At 45.6% G+C, this 20,815-nt stretch overlaps 11 protein-coding genes across 11 annotated transcripts; 7 read left to right on the top strand and 4 right to left on the bottom strand. All coding sequences in view use genetic code 12, as the record gives it.

Moving 5' to 3' along the window:
* Positions 1-333: 333 nt before the first annotated feature.
* On the top strand, positions 334-2,541 carry GCS1 (glutamate--cysteine ligase; the record flags this gene model as incomplete). The annotated part of the gene is made up of 1 exon (XM_002614340.2): positions 334-2,541. One exon carries the CDS (start codon positions 334-336, stop codon positions 2,539-2,541), a length of 2,208 nt encoding a protein of 735 aa, XP_002614386.2.
* Positions 2,542-3,643: 1,102 nt separating this feature from the next.
* Positions 3,644-5,137, top strand: SMI1 (Smi1p; the record flags this gene model as incomplete). Its single annotated transcript, XM_002614341.1, has 1 exon — positions 3,644-5,137. One exon carries the CDS (start codon positions 3,644-3,646, stop codon positions 5,135-5,137), a length of 1,494 nt encoding a protein of 497 aa, XP_002614387.1.
* Positions 5,138-5,964: 827 nt separating this feature from the next.
* Positions 5,965-6,933, top strand: FOB63_004411 (anaphase promoting complex subunit; the record flags this gene model as incomplete). The annotated part of the gene is made up of 1 exon (XM_002614342.1): positions 5,965-6,933. The coding sequence occupies one exon, from the start codon at positions 5,965-5,967 to the stop codon at positions 6,931-6,933; it is 969 nt and encodes a 322-aa protein (XP_002614388.1).
* Positions 6,934-7,325: 392 nt separating this feature from the next.
* Positions 7,326-8,231, bottom strand: FOB63_004410 (nicotinate-nucleotide diphosphorylase (carboxylating); the record flags this gene model as incomplete). Its single annotated transcript, XM_002614343.2, has 1 exon — positions 7,326-8,231. The coding sequence occupies one exon, from the start codon at positions 8,229-8,231 to the stop codon at positions 7,326-7,328; it is 906 nt and encodes a 301-aa protein (XP_002614389.2).
* Positions 8,232-8,416: 185 nt separating this feature from the next.
* Positions 8,417-9,118, top strand: FOB63_004409 (uncharacterized protein; the record flags this gene model as incomplete). Its single annotated transcript, XM_002614347.1, has 1 exon — positions 8,417-9,118. One exon carries the CDS (start codon positions 8,417-8,419, stop codon positions 9,116-9,118), a length of 702 nt encoding a protein of 233 aa, XP_002614393.1.
* Positions 9,119-9,144: 26 nt separating this feature from the next.
* Positions 9,145-10,263, bottom strand: FOB63_004408 (uncharacterized protein; the record flags this gene model as incomplete). The annotated part of the gene is made up of 1 exon (XM_002614348.1): positions 9,145-10,263. One exon carries the CDS (start codon positions 10,261-10,263, stop codon positions 9,145-9,147), a length of 1,119 nt encoding a protein of 372 aa, XP_002614394.1.
* Positions 10,264-11,139: 876 nt separating this feature from the next.
* Positions 11,140-12,951, top strand: FOB63_004407 (uncharacterized protein; the record flags this gene model as incomplete). The annotated part of the gene is made up of 1 exon (XM_002614349.1): positions 11,140-12,951. One exon carries the CDS (start codon positions 11,140-11,142, stop codon positions 12,949-12,951), a length of 1,812 nt encoding a protein of 603 aa, XP_002614395.1.
* Positions 12,952-13,065: 114 nt separating this feature from the next.
* MTO1 (tRNA modification protein) lies at positions 13,066-15,099 on the bottom strand (the record flags this gene model as incomplete). Its single annotated transcript, XM_002614350.1, has 1 exon — positions 13,066-15,099. One exon carries the CDS (start codon positions 15,097-15,099, stop codon positions 13,066-13,068), a length of 2,034 nt encoding a protein of 677 aa, XP_002614396.1.
* A 520-nt stretch (positions 15,100-15,619) lies between these two features.
* On the top strand, positions 15,620-16,507 carry FOB63_004405 (uncharacterized protein; the record flags this gene model as incomplete). Its single annotated transcript, XM_002614351.1, has 1 exon — positions 15,620-16,507. The coding sequence occupies one exon, from the start codon at positions 15,620-15,622 to the stop codon at positions 16,505-16,507; it is 888 nt and encodes a 295-aa protein (XP_002614397.1).
* Positions 16,508-16,534: 27 nt separating this feature from the next.
* Positions 16,535-19,429, bottom strand: FOB63_004404 (uncharacterized protein; the record flags this gene model as incomplete). The annotated part of the gene is made up of 1 exon (XM_002614354.1): positions 16,535-19,429. One exon carries the CDS (start codon positions 19,427-19,429, stop codon positions 16,535-16,537), a length of 2,895 nt encoding a protein of 964 aa, XP_002614400.1.
* A 513-nt stretch (positions 19,430-19,942) lies between these two features.
* ZCF4 (Zcf4p) lies at positions 19,943-20,464 on the top strand (the record flags this gene model as incomplete). The annotated part of the gene is made up of 1 exon (XM_002614355.1): positions 19,943-20,464. One exon carries the CDS (start codon positions 19,943-19,945, stop codon positions 20,462-20,464), a length of 522 nt encoding a protein of 173 aa, XP_002614401.1.
* Positions 20,465-20,815: the final 351 nt, after the last annotated feature.

The following is a 20,815-nucleotide window of genomic DNA, read 5'->3' as shown; positions in this document are numbered from 1 at the left end:
AGCCTCGCACAAATAACAAAGTTCCGTATCTCCAACTCGCTTCGCGGCAATTGGCCGGTTATCGACAGTATTTCCCAATGGGGCGCGATGGCGGATAGTCACGTGCTATGATATCTTCCACATATAGGTAAGTTGATAGGCCGAACCACAGCACTACAAGAATCAGACTTTCACAGCTCGTGGGAATCAGGACCAAAGAAGCGTGCAAATTCCATATTTCCCTACCTCCAGCTTGAATCAAGGTCGTGCGGATACAGTAGATAAGCCATTTCTCTGGAGCAAATCTATACTTGCGCGCCTTGTCCTGCTTAGTAATTCTTCTTCTTCTTCACCATGGGCTTGCTTTCGCTTGGAACGCCCCTCGACTGGCATGAGGCCCGTAAGCTCAACGAGCACGTGCGGAACAATGGGATCGAACAACTCGTCAACATTTTCCGTCAGCACGGCGGGCGCTCGGGCGACCACTACTTTTGGGGCGACGAGGTGGAGTACATGCTCATTTCTGTCGACGAGAAGAACCACCGGGCTACTTTGGTCATTGACCAGGACTTTATTTTGGATGACTTGAATGACCCAGAAAAGCCCGAGGGCGTGCTTGCTGCTGAGAGAAATGTGTCGTTCCATCCTGAGTACGGCCGTTTCATGATCGAAGCAACACCTCTTCGGCCGTATGATGGGGCAAAGTTGGGCGACTATCTCTATGTCGAGAAAAACATGCTAGACAGGCGTCTCGTGGCGCAGCTGGTGTTACCATCTCATGTGGTTCCGTTGACGCTTACGGCATTCCCACGTATGGGTTGTGGCATTTTCACTGACCCTCCAGCCAAGCCGATTGGCCCAGCGTCCCAATCGCTTTTCCTTCCGGACGAGATTATCAACCGCCATGTACGGTTTCCTACGCTTACGGCCAACATCCGCAAAAGAAGAGGTCACAAGGTGGCCATGAACATTCCGTTCTACCCGGACGTCAACACAAAGTTGCTAGATGACTCCATTCCGCAGCGGGATCTCTTCCCCTCTGATAAAGAGCCTGCGCTTGGTGCGGCAAAACCGGGTCATGTCTACATGGATCTGATGGGTTTTGGCATGGGTTCGTCTTGTCTCCAGGTGACGATGCAAGCCGCCAATATGGCGCAGGCTCGCTACTTGTACGATGCTTTAGCGCCTCTCACACCAGTCATGCTAGCTGTGTCGGCAGCTGCACCTATTTTCAAAGGATTCTTGGTCGACCAGGATGTGCGGTGGAATGTCATTTCGGGAGCCGTTGACGATCGTACCTTTGCGGAGCGTGATGAGGAACCGTATGCGGGCTACGAGTTTTTTGGAGGCTTAGACGTTCCCGAAGAGGTGAAATCGCATTTCCAGGCCTTGGGAGGCGGCCGTGGGTTGAATGGCGATGCTGTGGTGAACAAGTTTGGTGACACGGGAGTGAAAACGGTGGATGGGCGAAGCGTGCAGAAGATCCCCAAGTCGCGCTACGACCTGATTGACTCGTACTTGGGCGACGAGGCGTATCGGCGCGAAGGTTTTTTCCGCCCCGCCTATAACGATATCAACTCGCCCCTCAATGGCGCAGTGTACGAGCGGCTCGTATCAGAAAAATTTGACGAGCCATTGGCCCGGCACTTTGCCCATCTCTTTGTGCGTGACCCCTTGGTGATCTTCAACGAGCGTGTGGCACAAGATAATTTGTCTGACAATGACCATTTTGAGAACATCCAGCTGACCAATTGGCAGACGCTTCGCTTCAAGCCGCCCGCCCTTTACAAGGATGCCACGCCCGAAGAATTGGCGCGCACGCCTGGTTGGCGTGTGGAGTTTCGCCCATTAGAGATTCAGTTGACTGATTTCGAAAATGCAGCCTTCTCTGTGTTCATTGCTCTCGCAGGAGCTGCCATCTTGGCCTATAACCCAGACTGGTACATTCCGATTCTGAAAATCGATGCTAATATGAAGACTGCCCATAAGGTGGACGCTGCCACGAAGGAAAAGTTTTGGTTCCGAAACCCTACCACCTGTGGTCTTCGAAACGACGATTTCAAAGCATACGACTTGAGCTGGTTTGACCGCTTCACCACGCCGGGAAACGATGCTAGTGCCGCCTATACCAATGGCTATGTGACTCAGGACGAGGTCTCTAGTAACGTGACCGACGTCAAGATGACTGCCAATGAAATTGTCAATGGTACGGACTCGTTCCCAGGCTTGATACGCATGATCGTGAGATATGTCGCTGCTGAATTAGCACCTAAGGCCAAGGTTTCTGAATTGGTGACATTGCAGAGCTATTTGCAGCTAGTAAGCATGCGTGCTGCTGGCAAGATCCCCACTACGGCCCGCTTTTTACGGAACTTTGTTTTAGATCATCCAGCATATCAACGTGACTCGAAGGTCTCTGACGCTATAAACTACGATCTAGTTGCAGAGACTGTTGCTATCAGCCGGCTTGATAAGCCAGCGCTCCTGCGGTTTTTGGGGCCAATGGCGGACCTCGCTCAAGAGGTGAGTGAAAGACAAAGTAAGACGGAGATCAGAAGTTGACTGCATGCTCAAGATTTGACTTTGTGAAAGAATTTGAAGACAAAGACTACTGAACGTTGCGTTGAGGTAGAAACTGTGGTGCCGTATGTAGAAAATAGAATGCGGTAACGCACAAGAGATTTCCCTATAATCGACAATCTTTAAACCTAATCATTAGCAAAAAGTAAAGTCAAAATGCTTGGCTCAAGAGAAGATAGAGTTGGACTCTCGCACCTGCCATACCCGGATGTCGCATGCGTGAATGAGCCCACATAAATTCTAATCAATAGCTGGGCGCACCATGTGCAAATGTGCACTCCCAAAGCTTGTCTGTTCCTAATTATTGTGGTCTTTTCTTCCAATTCACATTAGAAGATTCGGTCCGGCAGAATGAAAACACGCTCAGCCAGGAAATGGTTTCAAAATACCGTTGAGCAAAGCCAAATGCCGGCTTAACTGCATCTGTCAATGAACGGTAGACCTAATATGCGCTGGCCACATTGCTAAGAAGAACTTCACTACATCGACTGAGATTATATTCGTCAACAGAAGTAACGTGCAATATTATGGCAAGGTACATACAATTTCACTCGAAGTACATGAAGAGATAGCATACAATCGCGAGGTAAGATACAGCCGACTCGAAATCTTTACATGCCTATGCGCACAGAATTAAGTGGCCAAACCGGCCGAAACAACATCAGCAAAAAAAAAAAAAAGAATATAAAGGGGGGCTCTTTGGTAGCCTGTAGACCCAAGCTTGTGTTGTCGTGCTCCACGTATGAGTTTTCTGGCCCCACATGAAGCGAGGCGCATACGCACCGAAATGTAAGCAAAAACCAGGCGCGAACTTGCTTGCTGCAGGTTAAGCCCCGGTTGACCTACCAGAACCACAGTCTCGTGTTCTTGCTCCCGCCCTTCCTATTGTCGCTTCTATTTGATGGCTTTTCGGTAAGACTTCTCCGTGTTTCTTCTCTTGTACATCATTTTTCCTCTGCATTTCGTGTGGCCGTGTGTATCTCTCGCTTTGCCAATTTTACTTTCCTCCCCTCCAGTCTTCTCTCCTGCACAAGCCCGTCATGTCTTAGCGAACATTCTATAAACCCTTTTTCTCTTCACCACCATGGGCTTCATGGACAATGTCAAATCGTTCTGGCATTCTGTTGTCACAGATGACCACTATGCGCTGTACGGCTCGCCTTATAGCAACTCCACTGCGGGCGGCTCGCTCGACGCGTCCACCACCCGTCTCCACGAGCTAAACAATTCACTGACCCATTCTCTTGCCAGTTCCCGTAACGGAAGCTCTACTAACATCGGCTACCGCCCTGGGATGCGCTCGGCAACCAACTTGAACCAAAACACCGAGATGCAGACTTTTGCTAACGGCCAACCTCCTTTGCCTTCGATCGACTCGTTGTGGAGCCGTATCGAGGCGTTTTTGGAAGAGGAGTACCCTGAGCTCGAGGACAACTTGAATGCTGGTGCATCCTCTGCTGATTTGAACGAATTCGAAAAGGATTTGGCCGTGGGCCCCTTACCTGTCGAATTCCGCCAGTTCTACAAAATCCATGACGGCCAGTTGCGTGGCGGCAAACCTACAGGCTTGCTCATGGGCTTGACGCTCTTGGACATGGAGAGTATTGCTGAGGAATACGCGCTTTGGGCTAAAGTAGCTGAGCGTGTCGAAAAACAGTACATGACTTTGCAACACCAACAGCAGCAGCTTCAAAGCACAGAGGCTCTGAGCGCTGCATCACAGGCTCTTCGTGGTCGTCTCTCCAACAACTACCTCATGCACCAAAAGTCTGTGCCACCACATGCAGTGCAGTCATATTACATTCACCGTGGCTGGGTGCCAATTGCAAGAGACTTGTATGGTAACTTATTGGGCCTCGACATGGCACCGGGTCCAGCTGGGTGCGTGGGTCAAATTATCTTGTACGGCAGAGACTTTGATACCAAGATTGTTGTAGCATCCAGCTTTCAGGAGTTGGTGTTCCAGTTTGTTTGCGATTTGGAGGCAGGAAACTTCCAGATCGACAAGTCTGAAACGGCAAATGATAACGGATTTTTGGACTCCTCGCGTGATGATGACTACATGGTAGGCGATGAGGACGAAGACAATGGCGAGCTTTCCTTTTATGACCGTACAGGTGCCGAATTTGGCAAGTCCAACCAAGGCAAATTCACGTACATCGAAGTGTTGAAGCGTCGTGCATTGAAGCGTCACGGAATAACAAATGTGGACTCTTTCCAGACTGCCTTCACCCCTCAGAGGTTAGCTCGCAAGAAACTGCCTGAAACTTCTACTCCACGGGCTCTGACTCCAGCAGAATCCGAGTTGCTCAAGGAAACACTCATTGACGACACTATCAAGAAGGACAAGGATGTAACAGACAGCGCTAAAGCTGATTCTGAACAAACTGCAGCTACTGAAAATACAAAAGTTGCGGACGTCCCTCTAGTGGAGACCATAACGGATGCCGAGCAGGCCAAAACTGAGCCAATTCCAGAGACAGCTACCGAAGACGTTTCAGGCGCTCCGGAGCAGGCCCTGGAACCTGCCGAAAATGCTGAGCCAGCTGAGCAAAAAGCAGAAGAAATCGCTCTTTGATTTACATAGTTCAATCGCTACCTATCATTTGAAAAGTAGGCATTATGATAACAGATGAGCACTGTACTAGGTACTGAAGATGAATTTTTCCTCATGATAGTACTTATTCTGGTCACTAACATCTGGAGTTGGTCAGAATTTTTAAAACTATGCGAGAGAAGTACGATGATTGGCTTCGAATACCCCATCACACCTTTGAAGACATTCCTATCTCCAAAGTTGGAATCAAAGAATTCGAGAAGGCAGGTATTGGTCGAGTTGTTCATATGAGCACTGGAATTTGACTTGTTTTCATTCGAATACGACATCATTTCAAATCCACAAGAAAGCGCATGATGGAAAACATTTTGAACAAAATACTTACGTCATTTACTGGCGTCGGAAATTTTTTAGAGTTCTCCATGATTCCGCTCTCATGTATCATATCCTCAGAACAATAAAATTAAAAGCCTAGTGGCCAAGCAAACTGAGATCTTCCTTGGTTGGGCAAATCATAATCACTTTAGCTGTGTTTTCCTCCGGCTCTTTCGTAAATATCCCTAACAGCAGACAAATATCATTTGCTTAAACATCAAAATTAGAAGATCTGTCAAAATGTATTACATACGAATTCCTTTTCTGTCTTACCGCACTTCTAGAAATATAAAGGGTACATTGGCACAGTATAAACTTCACTCAAAACTATGGAACAGTGTATACTCTTCTTTCTGACTATTTGAATTCTATTCAATTTCCTTCATCTGAGGATTGAAGATGAGGGAAGGATTTACATACTGTGACTATAGTACAGTAGTGCACATATCGAAGTTGCAACATCGACAACCACAATGCAAAATGACCGCCATACGACACCCCTCTACAATTCTTCTGCTGTGGGCTCCTTTGAGTATGACGTAGCGCCAGAGGATCAACAAACGGGAGAAGAGGATTTTCATGACGAGTCGCAGTCTGGCGTTTCGCAAACAGATCAGCCGTCGCTCGAACAAATTCAAAACTTATACTACACTAAAGGTCTCGAGGAGCTCGAATCTCTTCAACTTTTGGACTTATCCCCACTTGCCACATGGAAGCTCTCTTCATGCAAGCAAGGCTATGGGTTGGATCAACTAAGAGATGATACCCCATCTACATATTGGCAATCGGATGGAAGCACAGAAAATACCATCGAACAACAGGCAAATGCAGAAAACGCACAGCTCAACCATCCACACACAGTGACACTCCAATTCTCCAAGAAAGTGAGCTTGGAACGCATTTCGATCTTCACCAATTATCAGCTAGACGAGTCTTACACGCCGCTGCGAATAAAGATCATGGCGGGCAACTCTAATTGGGATTTGACTGAGGTCTGCGTAGTGACCTTTGACAAGCCGATTGGATGGTCGCACATTATCTTCAAAGGGGTGCGTGCCGACGGCTTGCTCAAATGTTTTGTCGTTAAAATCGTGGTTCTTGCAAACCACCAGGATGGAAAAGATTCTCATATTCGTGCAATTCGTTGTTTCGGAAAGAAGGCAGGTACTTCATTTATCGAAGCTGTTGAAGAACTGGCGCTCAAGGAATCCACTCTTGGGGGTTTTGTGAACAACAGCATTAATGGAATGTCAGGTATATCCGGAATTTCGGGCATTCTGCTAAATCATGTCAACCAACTGCCGTCAGATGATCAGTTTGATGAAGAGCATGGCGAAATTGATCCTGTTACAACAAGGTTTTTGTCCAATGTGACAGAAAATATTGGCTTCAACACAGGCTTTGATAGTTTGGAGTTGAGGAGCATTTCATCCATTCGATAGCTATTCATGGTGCTTTTGACATGGGATATCTTTTGCGCAGAGCACTCTTCTTGGTGTTATTAGTTAGCATAGAATTACAAGGTAGCACAGAAAATTTAGCTTCTGTGGATCATTGCACGTATGAAACTCTTACATCATCACTAATGCTAGACTAGAGTGTTACATGTATTCTTAGGGTATGCCACCCAAAAGGCACCAATATATCTATCTACATCTTGAGTGTCCCCTTTAAATGTCACCAAAACCTCTTTTCATGTCACAGTGGGTTCAACCACATTAAATAAAATGATAGCCCCATTTCGATCAAATCGTACTATTTAAATGTTTAGATTTGTTTATTCTGTTGCATTCTTATCTCGAAATAACATTGTCTCTCTTCTTTTGCCTTAGGTTCACTTTTTCTCGTCGATTTTCAAAGAGAAATCCACAATGCTGCACCCTTGATGGATCGACGACGTAGAGTAGATGTCAATGTCATTGCACAAGTACGAAGATAAGTTCTGCAAAGTTAACCCACCGGAGCACTCCAACAAAAAGCTTTTATTGCTTCCTTTGTAGTGGTTCTTCAAACTTTGAGCTACCTTGCGCAACTCGTTTCCACTGAAGTTATCCAACATAACCACATCAGCACCAGCATCGATCGCCTCTTTTGCATCCTCCTCAGTACTGACTTCAACTTCTACTTTAACAGCAAAGCCACATACTTTTCGTGCACTTGCAACCGCGTCACGAATGCTACCAGTGGACATGATGTGATTGTCCTTAAGCATGACCATGCTGCTCAAATCGTACCTATGCGCATCCACTCCACCGACCAACATCGAGTATTTCTCGAGCTGTCTAAGTCCTGGAGTAGTTTTCCGTGTACCAGCAATAATACCGGTGTATCCACTTTTGTCAGCCAATTCCTTAGTGATGCGTGATTGTGTTGCAATACCAGATGAGCGAGCCAACAAGTTCAAAGCTGTTCTTTCACTGAGCAAGATCTTATTAGCTGGGCCTGTCACTGTGGCAACAACAACCTTACCCTTGTTCTGAGCCAAGAGTTCAGCAGAGATAAACTTGCCTTCAAGGAAGTGCCAGTCCACTTTGAGCTCGCACTGCTTGAAAACTTCGTTGGCGAACGGAACACCCGAGATTACCCCGGGTTGTTTCATGTATAAGGAGGCCGTTTCAAGCTTATCTCCAACAACGAAAGCACCATAGTCAAAAGAAGGAACGTCCTCAGTGAGGTAGTCTGTGATTTGTTGTTTCCATTTCCCGTTCACTGGGAGTAAATTAGCGTAGGAAGAGGCCATTGTGGGGTGTGGAGAAATTTTCTACCGTTGTCGTAAGTTCTTCTAACCATGCACACTATGACTCCATGCACACTGTGACCCCACGCGCAGAATAACCGTTATGTGTGCACAACTTTTGTAGTCTCTCCTGCAGTCAGCGAGAGGTTTCAAATACATCTACCTCTACTACAGGCAGAGAAGATGCCATGGTGAAGAAAATCCAAGGAACTTTGAATGTAGCTCCAGCATCCACTTCATGCAAGCTATGTGGAATGACATACACGCGCAATGTTGCTGAAGACCGGGCCATGCATACGAAGTACCACGCTTCGTTCATCAACGGTCCACCATGGGTCTCTTCACTGGATCCCGTACGCAAGATCAGAGTTGTCAAGGAAAGAAAATCCATTCTGTTATGTTTTTACGCAGTCGATGTATCGCTGGCACGCCAGGTTGCTCGGGTGGAAACTCTTTTGGAAATGGTCAATCGCGAGTTGAACGCTCCACAACCTAGCTCTGCATGGAAAGATCCAGCAAAGTACGAAATCCCAGGAAAGGTATTCGTTGCTGTGGTCAATAATCGTGCTGTTGGTTTTTGCGTCACAGAGCCGATCAATTCGGCGTTTTGGTTGGTGTGTAGAACCCAGCAAATAGTGCCACGCCAGGAGAACAAACAGGCTAAAATTGGGATATCAAGAATCTGGGTGGCCCCCGCATGGCGTCGATGTGGCGTGGCATTGCAACTTCTAGATGTGACGTTGAGATATACTGTCTATGGCATGAGGTTGCAGAAGCTACAAGTGGCGTTCAGCCAGCCTAGCTTTGCCGGTGGCCTACTTGCCAAACAATTCAATGGGGTACAGCACAAGAGTGGGGAAACGCTTGTACCAGTCTATTTGGAGGATTGATATTATAACATGGTTACTTGCTCTCATTACTCCAGAAACACTGACTTGTTGCTCACCGATGTGATGGCTGTGGCAAAGTTGCCGTATAGAATGGCTGTTAGCGCTCCATGTGCGGCAATCTTGAAACCACGAGGGAAAGCGCCTGCGAATAAAGAGGAAACGCCGTTGTGAGCGACAAGCTTGTAAGCGGTCAGAAGCGAGTCACGGAAGAGCATGCGACCGTTCTTCAGCTGCATATGACTTTTTATCACATCGAGTGGTTGTGTTACAGCAGTAGCGGCCACTGCTGAAACAACATATAAGAATGTCTGCTCTGTTTTACTAGAGTTTAGAGTGAACCATTGTGGTTCGGCGGCTTTGCCGTGTGGGTTTATTAATTGCCGTGTAGCATTGAATGTGGAAAACCAAGCCATTGACGTGCCAACTTGTCTCGCAAATGTAATCATAGTTCCGGTAGTGAATGCCAGAAGTCCTTCCAAAGCGTACATTTGGCGAATTGCTTTGATCATAGACATAGCCGGAGTCTTATTGAACTCTGCCTTGAGCTCGTCTGCGGGGATCACATGGTGGTGATGGAATTTCGAAGCAGTCTTCCCTGTTTTGTATTGGTGAGCAAGCTCAGAGGTCCAATAAGCATGAGGAGACACGTACTGCCGGGCAAAAAGCGTTTTGGGATGTTTATCCAAGCCTAAACCAGTAATGTCTACAGGGTTAGGGTTGCCCTTGACCTCTGCAGCCAAAAGTCTGTTTTGGATCATGACAATCTTAATTCTCTCAAAGGGAACAATCCAAAGTGTTTCGACAAATCCAGACATTGCTCCTGCAATTACCACTCTCGGAGCAGTAGTCTTCTTTTTATCACCCGCAGTATCCATAGCCATGAAATCGGACGACCAGTGATACATCGTTATCCGTGTCATGTTCTTCAACACACTGCCAGCTACCAAAGCACTGGATCCCGTCATAAATTGGGCAATACTCGTAATGCTTTGATTGACATTGTACTTTGCAAGCAACGGTCCGTTACTAAGCTGCTGATTAGTTTTCAAAAAGTCAAGTGGAAATGTAAGGAAAGCCGTCAATGCAGATGCAGAACAGCCTGCTGCCAACGCAGTAAGAAGGTTATCGCCGCGTTGGGTCTCCATGGTGTGGTTGCTTGGGCTTGGAGTCGGTTTCTCACCAACTTTATGATGTGCACTCTAGTAGCAACAAAGGCGCGCATAGGTCCTCGTTGAGTCTAGGCATGTCAGTGCTGAACAAACGGGTTACTCTGTTGAGTATTTCTTATTTTTTTTTGTCCACATATATTCACTTAAGTCGAAGTTGATAGTCAAGTCTGAGTCATGGATATTTGGAACTTGCTCAAGTTACACTATGGCGGATTGGTCAACATTTTGAAAATAATATTGTTCAAGGGGCATCTTTGTCCAAGCCAGTTCAAACAGGTAATTTGCAATAAATAGTCGTATACCCCTATATAATTACAACAAAGCTGCAAGACAAAGGAAATGAATAGAAAAAGAAGAAGGAACGAAATAGATGAGAAAGTGGATGAGAAAGTGAATGAGAAAGTAGATTAGAAAGTAGATGAAAAAGTAGATGAGAAGGTAGATGAGAAAGTGGATCAGAAAGAAGACAGAAAGAAGTAAAGGTCTGTAAGATAGCATGGTGTGAAAAGTCCGTTTTTGGCAGTGATATTTGCAGCCATGTAAACGTTGTCTATATAAGACTGAGACAGTTCGCGTTTTTCAATGAGAGCTCAGACTTTCAATATTTGACTCATTGCACGTGGGAGTGACTTTTGCCCTTTCTGTTCCAATTGTACCTTTTCTGCAAAAGCGAGCCACCTTTTCTGAAACAATGTTGTGCTCGTACTACGCAGTCATATCTGCAATACTCATATCTATACGTGGGGAGTATATCGCTTGCATCTGCGCGCGATGGTTTAGTCTGCAGTGCCATCACAACATCATAACACAAACATTATACACATCGGGTACCCCGGATTGCCTACACCGAGCATGCTGCATCTGCGTACTGAGCCTTCGACGCCTCTACGTCCCACCACTGCACCGCATGACTTTGCTAACTTTTCGGCTCCACTCCGCTCGCGGTTAAGCAATATCCACCTTCCTCCTCAAGAACTCTCTGATGTGATTAGTGGGATGTCTCTGCGCCGCGTGAGTGCGGATTCGCTGCGTCCAACCAGTGGGCGGCGCCTGGCTCCTAGTCTGTCGAAAGTCGCGTCACGAACACAGACACCGACTAGAAGGTTGAGTGGTAATTTAACGGTTCGCAGGCGACGTCGCTCATCTGCTGGAATAGTCTACGACGCGGGTTACGCTGGACCCGTTACCCGGGAATTCCTTCGTGCCTTCTCTCGGGCTCTAGTATACGACAAGAAGCGTCTGTCACCAGAGGATGACAACGATGAAATGTACAAGGCATTGGACGAACAGCATCGCTTGCAATCGGTGAGCCCTAATGATGGCGGCACAATGTCATTAGTGCGACACTTAGAACCTTCGGCATCCATAAACCTGCTCAACTCTGCTCAAAGTCTTCCTAATGAATTCGACTATTCTCTTCCATTGCCGTCCGCCCCTAACTCTCCTGTCAGTTTAACAGTGGGTGTTACAGTCGAAGAACCTTACCATAGCATTAAACCTACTTTCAAGTCATACCTAGAGCGTATCCTTGAAAGTAGAAGCAAGCCAGCCCATGAAAATGAACAGCAAAGAACTGCAGTCAACGTATTGCACCCAGAAGAACCTGTGGGCCATGACTTTAATGCTGTCATCAACGCATCCCAATTTGTCATTGAAAACACTCTTTCTAGTCTCCCAGAATACGGTGGAAGCCGTAACATGTCAATTCTGGAGCTACAACTACAAGAGCCTGTCGCTTTCGGAACCTTGAGAGATAGTTCCCCTTCAAACGATTCCAGCGAGAAAGAGAATCATCCCGTGGACTCGCCTTCCATTGCGCAGCATTTGCAACCTTCCAGTAGCCATGAGACGCCTCCAAATACTGGGGAATTCGGTTTTGATGATTTGAAAGCTATGGAAATACCTCCATGGGATTCAGTGCTTTTTTACACATCCAAAATGCTGACTCCCCAAGAACTGGTGAGCAAAGAGATTCCAGATATTCCAGATCAGGATCTTGGATCGGATCTGTCGCAAACTGGAATGATACTGGGACATTTTACCATTGGAAATGAAGATGTGGGAGAGTTAGAACATTTTCAACTCAAACCTGCTCTCGCTGAGGAGGATATCGGCACGGCTGATTCTGATTCAAACTGGATGAGTCCCGGCGAGATCACCCCACCTGGACAATCGATTACTGATTCTACAAGCAAATCTGCTACCGGTCTGGTGATACCCAAGTCCTTTGTGAAAAGCTCGGTGACTCTCGCGCAACGAATACGCAAATCCCATGATGGTCACAGCCCGCCCAAGAAACGGGTTAAGCAGAATAGATTATCCGCAAGTGCAGTGCAGTTGGTAACGGCTAAATCAAACGAGTTTTTGCAGCAACTAATGGTCGATTTGGAAGCCTATGCTGGACACAGGCAGTCTAACAAAATTAACATTCAAGATGCATTATTGTATTTGAATCGTATTCGACCCACCGCAAACGTTTCAGAGATTGAAGTTGTGTCTCGGTTGGCCAATCGAATCTTACCCTTGGAGGCGCTTATTGCGCTTGACAATAGCCTTCAAACCTCAGCTGATAGAAATATTCCTAAGAGAGACATGTCGAATGATGCACTTGATAGCAGCTCGACACTTCGGGACAGTGATGCAATAATGTCCGATTCAGACTAAAAATGTATATACAAGAAAGCAACTATCTAAAAGTTTACAGTTTACTGGTAGACCGGGCCTAACTCCTGCCACTATTGCACCCATCATTAGCCAGTGTTCTTTTATGTTCCCGTCCTAAAGCGAAGCCTCTTCCTGAGGCTTTTCCACATTTGATTTTTCCTCCTTTTCCTGGTACTCAGCTTGATTGTTCCGCACCAACTTGAACAACTCAAAAAGTGCAGCTGGTGTGACTCCCTGGATCCTGCGAGCTTGGCCGATTGTACGTGGTTGGATGGTGTTGAGGAGATGGCACACTTCGTGCGAAAGCTTGACATTTCCAGTGTTGGTGTATGTGTAATCCATGGGCAACAACAAATTCTCGTCTGCTTCAAAAGCTTTTAAGTGAGCCTCTTCTTTTTTGAGCCAAGGCTCATATGTGGCCTCAACATCAATGCGTTGAGTAAGCCACCTCGACATCTCTTGGTAGCAATCTGGAAGTGGAGCTCCAGTCAATTTTTCCAAATGTGGAACCAAGTCTGCCAAGTGCATATCCTTATAAGAAAGCAATTTCCAACCATCAACTACAGATATGTTGTTCACACGGTGGGTTCCTCTCAACGCTGGTGCCCAACGAGCACCTGACATAGATATCGACTTGAGGTGCAGCTTCACAGCTTGGAACTGATCGTGTTGTTTGGCGAAGTGGCGATACCGTTGCTCGCTCACTACACCGGCACGGTAGCCCATCTCTGTGAGCCTCTTGTCTGCGTTATCGGCCCGAATCGAAAAACGAAACTCCGACCTCAGTGTGAACATACGGTAAGGCTCTTCTACGCCCTTCGTGATCAAGTCATCCACCAAAACTCCGATGTACGCATCTGAACGGCGGAGCACAAGAGGAGAACGTCCAACATTCGCAAGACCCGCGTTAATTCCCGCGAGGCAGCCTTGAGCTGCAGCTTCTTCATAACCAGTGGTGCCATTGATTTGACCAGCTAAGAACAAACCAGCCACTCGTTTGGTCTCCAAGGTGCGATGAAGCTCGCGTGGATCCACGTAGTCATACTCCACGCCATAGCCTGGTTGGAGCATGACAACATTTTCACATCCGGGCATCATACGCACTAACTGTTCTTGAATATTTTCGGGCATCGTGCACAGGATACCGTTGGGGTAGACAATGTCACAGTCCAAGCCTTCCGGCTCCAACCACACCACATGCATGTCTTTTTGAGGGAACCGAATCACCTTCGACTCAATGGAAGGGCAGTAGCGTGGGCCCTTGACCGTCTCGCGAATGTGGATAGATTGATGAAGATTATCACGAACCAACTGGTGAAACTGCGGTGTGGTTGCCGTCTGATGGCACTCCACTAACCGATCTTCTAACTCCACACGCTCGTTTAGATATGACATTGGCTGTGGCGGCATGTCGGATGGTTGAGGTGCAAGTCCGCGGTAGTCAATAGTCTTGGACAGTAACCTTGGCGGCGTTCCCGTTTTCAAGCGGCCCAAGCGGAACCCGGCTTGCTTCAATGTTCGAGACAAGCCTGTAGTAGCAGCCTCGCCTATTCTTCCAGACGGGTATGCGGTCATGCCAATATGAATCTCTCCACCCAAAAACGTGCCCGTTGTGAGCACAACCTGGTTACACCGGAGCACCGAGCCATCACCCAACACAACGCCCCTTACTTCCGGCTTTGGGCCCTCTGCTATAACCACATCCTCTACCAGCGCCTCAAGGACTTGCAAATTTGGGTACAGCATGATTGTGCGCTGCATCTCTCGTAAGTAGATGTCGCGGTCGATCTGTGCTCGTGGGCCTTGGACTGCCGCACCTTTGGATGCGTTTAACGTTTTGAAGTGGATTCCGGCCTTGTCTGTAACACGAGGGGCCACACCGTCGAGAGCGTCCACCTCACGGAGCAACGTTCCCTTGCCCACACCTCCCATCGACGGATTACACGATGCGGTACCGATCTTGTTCACGTGGGGCGTCACAAGCGTTGTGGCAGCGCCAGCACGGGCAGATGCCGTAGCGGCTTCACATCCGGCATGCCCACCGCCAACAACTATAACGCCATGAAGCGGAGCCGCAGCGAGTCGGCGCTCGAGCGAAGAGCACATGGCGATGCTGCGCCGGAAAGTACGAGTCACTTGAAATGCCATGAATACCAGAAGAATATCTTTCTCTTGATGCACAAACGAGGCTTATTTTATCCTCCTGCAAGCTTCTCTGTCGCTAGTCGAAGGAGTTAAAGAAAACTTTGGAGATAGCTATTGCCGTGCTTATGAAGAGCGCATCGGACTTTGTACAGTCCAGTCATTTAGACATTATGGATGTGCCATGACAGATCAGTCATATTTCTTCGATTACGATGAATCGTCATTAAGGTTACAAAAACTTACTGCCATTTGCCACTCTTGCCCGTACCACGGCTTTATTGAATACGGCGTAATTTGAATTTTTCAAATTTCAGTTTTTATAACCCTGTCGTACATTTCAATGAAGAACCTTCACCGGGTCCAAAGCTTTCAAGCAAAGTTCTAGAAAATTACTAAGGGAAAAATAACAAGCTCTCAAAGTGAGTGTATTCAATCGCTATTCTACTTATGACACGCGAAGATTACCAGTGCGCATCATCTGGCATAGAAACTCATCTCATCACCAACTGAACTTTTCTTTATAATGGCTGGCGACGATTTGGAGGACGGTTTAGAATATTACTTGTCCGATGGACCTGAAGGAGGATCCGAGGCGTTTGACTCTGAGACGGAAATAGAACGAGGGGAATCCAAGGAAGAATCCGTAGAAGCGGAATCTACAAAAGTGGCAGATTCAACAAGTGCAGATGCCGCAAAAAATCCCAAGAAGCGTAAGGCAAATCTGAAGTTGCATGAAAAGAAAAAGCTCAAAATGAGCATGGATATTCTGCAAAAGAAGAACTTATCAAAGGAATCAGCACCGGAAGCCATTGCAGATTACATCAATGATTCGATTCGCAGAAAGAATCCAGACCTTTCTGCATTGGAATTGGCAGAGCTCTATTTCAAGAAGACGGACTTCAGATCGACAGCAGATTTTGCTCATCCTCGTACTTTGGAGAACCTTTCGAAGTTTATCTTGGACAGATTCGCTAACATGCTTCCTTCTTCCACACCGGGTAAGAAGAATATAATAAAGAACAAAAAGAAACAAAAGCAGGACGTGGAGCCTGATCAAGCCGAGCGCAAGTTCATTGCTATTTTGTCCATGTCCGCTATCAGAGCATGTGACGTACACCGTGCTCTTCGTGAGATTCCCGGTTCGTCTTTGAAATTGATTAACAAGAACAAGCTACACGTTGACTTGAAATTAGTTGCATCAACGTGGTCTCGTGTTCTTTGTTGTACTCCAGGTCGTCTCCTTAAAGTCTTGAATGACGAAGAGCTGACATTGAAAAGCGACGAAATCAAAATTGTTCTTATGGACAACAGTTACTTGGACCAGAAGATGCAAAATATTTGGGACATCAAGGAAACTAACGAAACTTTGAAGCACTTGACCGATGCTGGATGCAAGGTCTATTTGTATTAGTACGCTACATACTGTAAATTAGGAATTTTAGTTGGCCAGCAAGGGCAAATACAAGTGCTTGCTAGACTTGTAAAAGTCGGTCACATTGCGCACAATGTATTCCACTGATGAGTGTTGCAAAGGCTCAGAACTCTTCTCATTTAGAGTCTCTATCAATTCGGTGAGTTTTTTGTTTGTTTCAGTAACTCCCCCTTCTTCCACGAAACTAAGTAAGAATATTATGTTGGCTAGACATTGCCTGGATTGTTCCGGTAGCATTTTTTCAGATGCAACAGCATCATTCGCATCACTAACCTGTTCATTTATATCACCAAGACTTGCATTTACGGCAGACTCCTTGTCTGATATGCCACAATTGTTCAAGTCTGATTCTTCCCAGTCGTCTTCGTTTTCCCATCCATCTTGTTCTTCATTGGCTTCCTTTGGTTCCTTCTCCTCTTCCTTCTCTTCAACTTTTTCCTTGACTTCCTCTTCTACCACTTCTGCTTTTGTATCTTCTATCTCCTTTCCGTTGTCCTTTGCATTCACGACATCCTTCTTGGAGAATTCAAGAAGTTTCTGAATGATATCATTCATAATCCATGTTTTCTTTGCTTCAACAAAACTGCTTCTTAAATTTTGATTCAGATACATGTTGCACATTTCATGTTTCTTGTAATGAGCTGAGTCAAAAAACTTTAACGAAAGCCAATAAAACGCAGAGCTCAACCCAATGTGTGGTCTCACAGGAAGAGTATCAGAATCCAAACTCAAAAAGTTGTTCGATTCAATAATATCAGCGAAAGACGTTTCACCATCGAGAGTAGAGGAAAATGCAATAAACAATTTACCACAAGCTTTCGTCATGCTAACATCAATTGAAGTGATGATTGCAGATATCTGTTTCTCGTCTCCAACGTTTAAAGTGTTTTCCTTCGTGATAATTAGAATACGCAAAAGGAAGATGATTATGTCTAGTTTGTCTTGTTCCAAATTCACCTCAACCAAGTCTTCAATGGACTTGGAAAATATTTCAACCTGTGAAAGCAATGTCTTTAAAACATTCAGACGTAATCTACCAAAAGTATCCTGCAATTTCTCTTTGCTAAAAGAGCCCCACGAGCCACTAACACCATCGAGATCAGTGAATTCCCGGTCTAAGCTCTTGAATATTTTTCTAGGAACGCTGTCATCTGATAATTTTAAAAGGTTCAAAAAATGGAGCGTTTTCAGAAACCATTGATGAAGAGCAGATTCGCTGCATTCATTTTCCTGCCTTGTTGGTGCGGTTGTTGTCAAATTTATAACAGAAGTGATATAATCATTGATATTACTGTCCATTAACTCAACAAAAGAGGAAGTAAATGGCTCGTGCAGGGCCGTCCCTCTGAACGACTTCAGCTCTATCTCTCGATGCACAAGATGACGGATTGACATCGTGTTTTCCAGGCTCAAGAGATTGATGTGTTCCTTGACTAGCTGTTCAAGCACATCTCTCTGAACATACTCGAGAATTCGATTCGCCACATCTGCCTCTGAAAGGAGTTGTACAGTAAAGCAGGTGGACGTATTCGACAAGAAGAAAACTTCAGCACGACGGAGAGCATTCACAAAATTATGTAACAAGTATAATGAGCTTTTTGAAGATTGCACAAAGTCACTTGTTTTACTGCAAGTGACCAAACAATCGATCAGAAAATTGTATGCGATGGATGCAAATGCGGAGAATTTCTTTTCCGTATTCTCAGGCGGGACATGTAATAAGTATTGACGCAAGTCGAAACTGACCCTCTCTTCATCGAACCAGTTGTGAAATCCGATTATATCAGAAGCGTTCCAGTCGGTTACACTTTTCAATAGGCGGTACAAGTCATTAGTTGCGGTATCCTGTGACACAAAAAGTTTGTCGACATATGAACAAGTTGTCTCAATATAGTTGAATATTGGGAAGAAGTCAATCTTTGGTTTCGGCAAGTTCTTTGCACTCTTTTGTACCGATTCAAGGCGCTTACTGAGGTAATTCTGCCTCAAAGTAATGAATTTATCTGCCACTTTCTCCAAAGTATCAAGTGCTTCATTATCATGGTTGACGATTATGTAAGCGAGCACGTAATTCACGATTGGACTTGCAGAATTGAAATGTGATGGAACAGGGATTGAGTAATCACTTTCCTCCAGATCGGATAATTCTTCTTGCTCATCGTCACCAAACGTGTCTGTATAAAATTCAATATCACCATCTTCATCAAAACGCTTTCCTTTGGAGTACAATATTTCTGAATCAGCAAGGAGAGACTCTGACGCTGTATTGAAAGTGGCGATTTTGTACTCTAAGTAATTGACGAAACTGTTTTTTAAAATGATAAGATTCGTACTCGAGTTAGGATTCTGACGCAAGGTCTCCTTGAATGTTACACCGATCGTGTAGTATAATTTTGCCATGAATACAAGCGTGGAGGATCTCTTCAACTTGTCAGTCTTGAGTTTAAGGTCAAGGCTAATGAGTTTGTTATTGATCACGTTGTTGAGAATTGTCTTGTATGATTTGGTTCTTGAAGATCGTGCGTTTGACCGTCTGATCATGGAATCGAACTTGCTCAATGAGCTGCTCCCGAAGGAAACATAGTTTGACGGCTTGTAGGATAAGTCAGATAAATGATTGTCTACTTCACGCGACATTTCGCTCATTCCTTCAATGTCCTCGGCAATTCGAATCAAGTCTCTGTATTTCTCGCCCACCAATCGATGCAAGTCCTCTTTGGCTTTGGCCACATTGCGCTTGTAATCGTAATGGAGTTTCTGCACTTGGTGGACTGAGTATTTGGAGAAGATTTCATCCACTGAAAACTCAGCAAGCTCAGAAGAGCTTTCATTATTTGTCAGATGTGAGGGTGCAGAGCCGGGTGACGCCAGCATTACCAGATTTCTTCGGGACACCTCCATGCGGTGAAAGTAACAAGTGAAGGTTGATCTTGGATTTGTGCAGTCAGCGCGGGCCAAAAAGGTATGGTTTGTCCATTCATGCAATTTCGTTAGTTAGAAGTTTTCCTCTGCTAAAATTATAATATTTCCATGATCTAGATGGTCCAGAATGTGCAGAGGTGTCGTTGCTTCTTAGGTGTTTTATTTTTTTTTTTGTGGAGATTATTAGGAATAGACGTACATTTGGTAATTTCCACAAATTATGCAAACAAGTCGCGAGATGTAAAAATCAAAATTAGGCAGAATCGTTTCCTCAGAAACATGCCACATTCAGGGCTCCTTTTGATTCCATACTGCTTACGCGTACTGTGGTTGAAGTGATAGTTTCACTCGTGGGCATTGGAGCCTAATTTGTAAGCCGTTTATTGGCGTGGCGCTAAGCGCGGTGCGCGATTACCACATTAGGAAACTACATCTTTCAACAAGAATCTTTTTACCCTTCAACGAAGAGTTGGCAAAGCTGGTTGATAATGCATGATGGTAGCCCATAAACGCAGTCGGGATGGTTGTTTTACATGTCGCCGCAGAAAAAAGAAGTGTGATGAGGCGCTGTACCCCAAGTGTCATAATTGTCAGGCCAACAAACTAGATTGTTCTTGGCCAGAACATGTGACGGAAAAACACAAAGACAAGGAAGAAGCAGTCAACACATCAGCAACTCCAGATAAAAAGCTTGAGACTGACAGATTCGTTGATACGGGTATAAGCCTACTCTCCAGTGCTATCACTAAGCCTCATAGTCCGCGACATCCGGCTCTGTCGCACCTGAATTTGCACGAACAGTATCAAGAAGCAGAATCACATAAGAGAATTAACTACATTCTTCAACGAATCGCCATGCAACAGGATTGTGTGGATGAGAAAACGGCTGGGCCAGAAGATGTGGTACCTGTTTTTGAGTCTTCTACTAAAACAAATGCTATCCATAAACGCATAGCACAACAAATGGATATTGGAGATCACTACCTAGGACAAAGTCGACTGCTATCTAAATAGTGTCATTTTTTTTAGCCATAGATAAGCATTCCCGTCATGGACAGAGGATGTTTTGGCTTTTTCAAGTCGCAAGAAGTTCTCCGGATGCACCGAATTTCCCCCGCGTGAAAGATGACGCACAGAGGGAAAAATTCGCAAGCTTCTCAAAAAAAACAAAACCTATGTAGCTTACCGGATTTCAGAAAGTACATAAATCACATTCAGTTGAAGCATTTGATATCTTGGAAAGATTCCGATCGTCGTAAACCTAGCTCCGAGATCGGACTAGAATTGTACCGGCGCACGTTCTGTGCCTTGAGTACGTGCAGACTCCCATTTTCTGCAGTAGTAGAAATCCATATCTTTTCGAGA

Source organism: Clavispora lusitaniae (assembly GCF_014636115.1).
Source record: "Clavispora lusitaniae strain FDAARGOS_655 chromosome Unknown tig00000223_pilon, whole genome shotgun sequence".
Classification (NCBI taxonomy): domain Eukaryota; kingdom Fungi; phylum Ascomycota; class Pichiomycetes; order Serinales; family Metschnikowiaceae; genus Clavispora; species Clavispora lusitaniae.
Note: the sequence above shows the minus strand (reverse complement) of the source record. Positions and strands in the feature narration are given on the sequence as shown.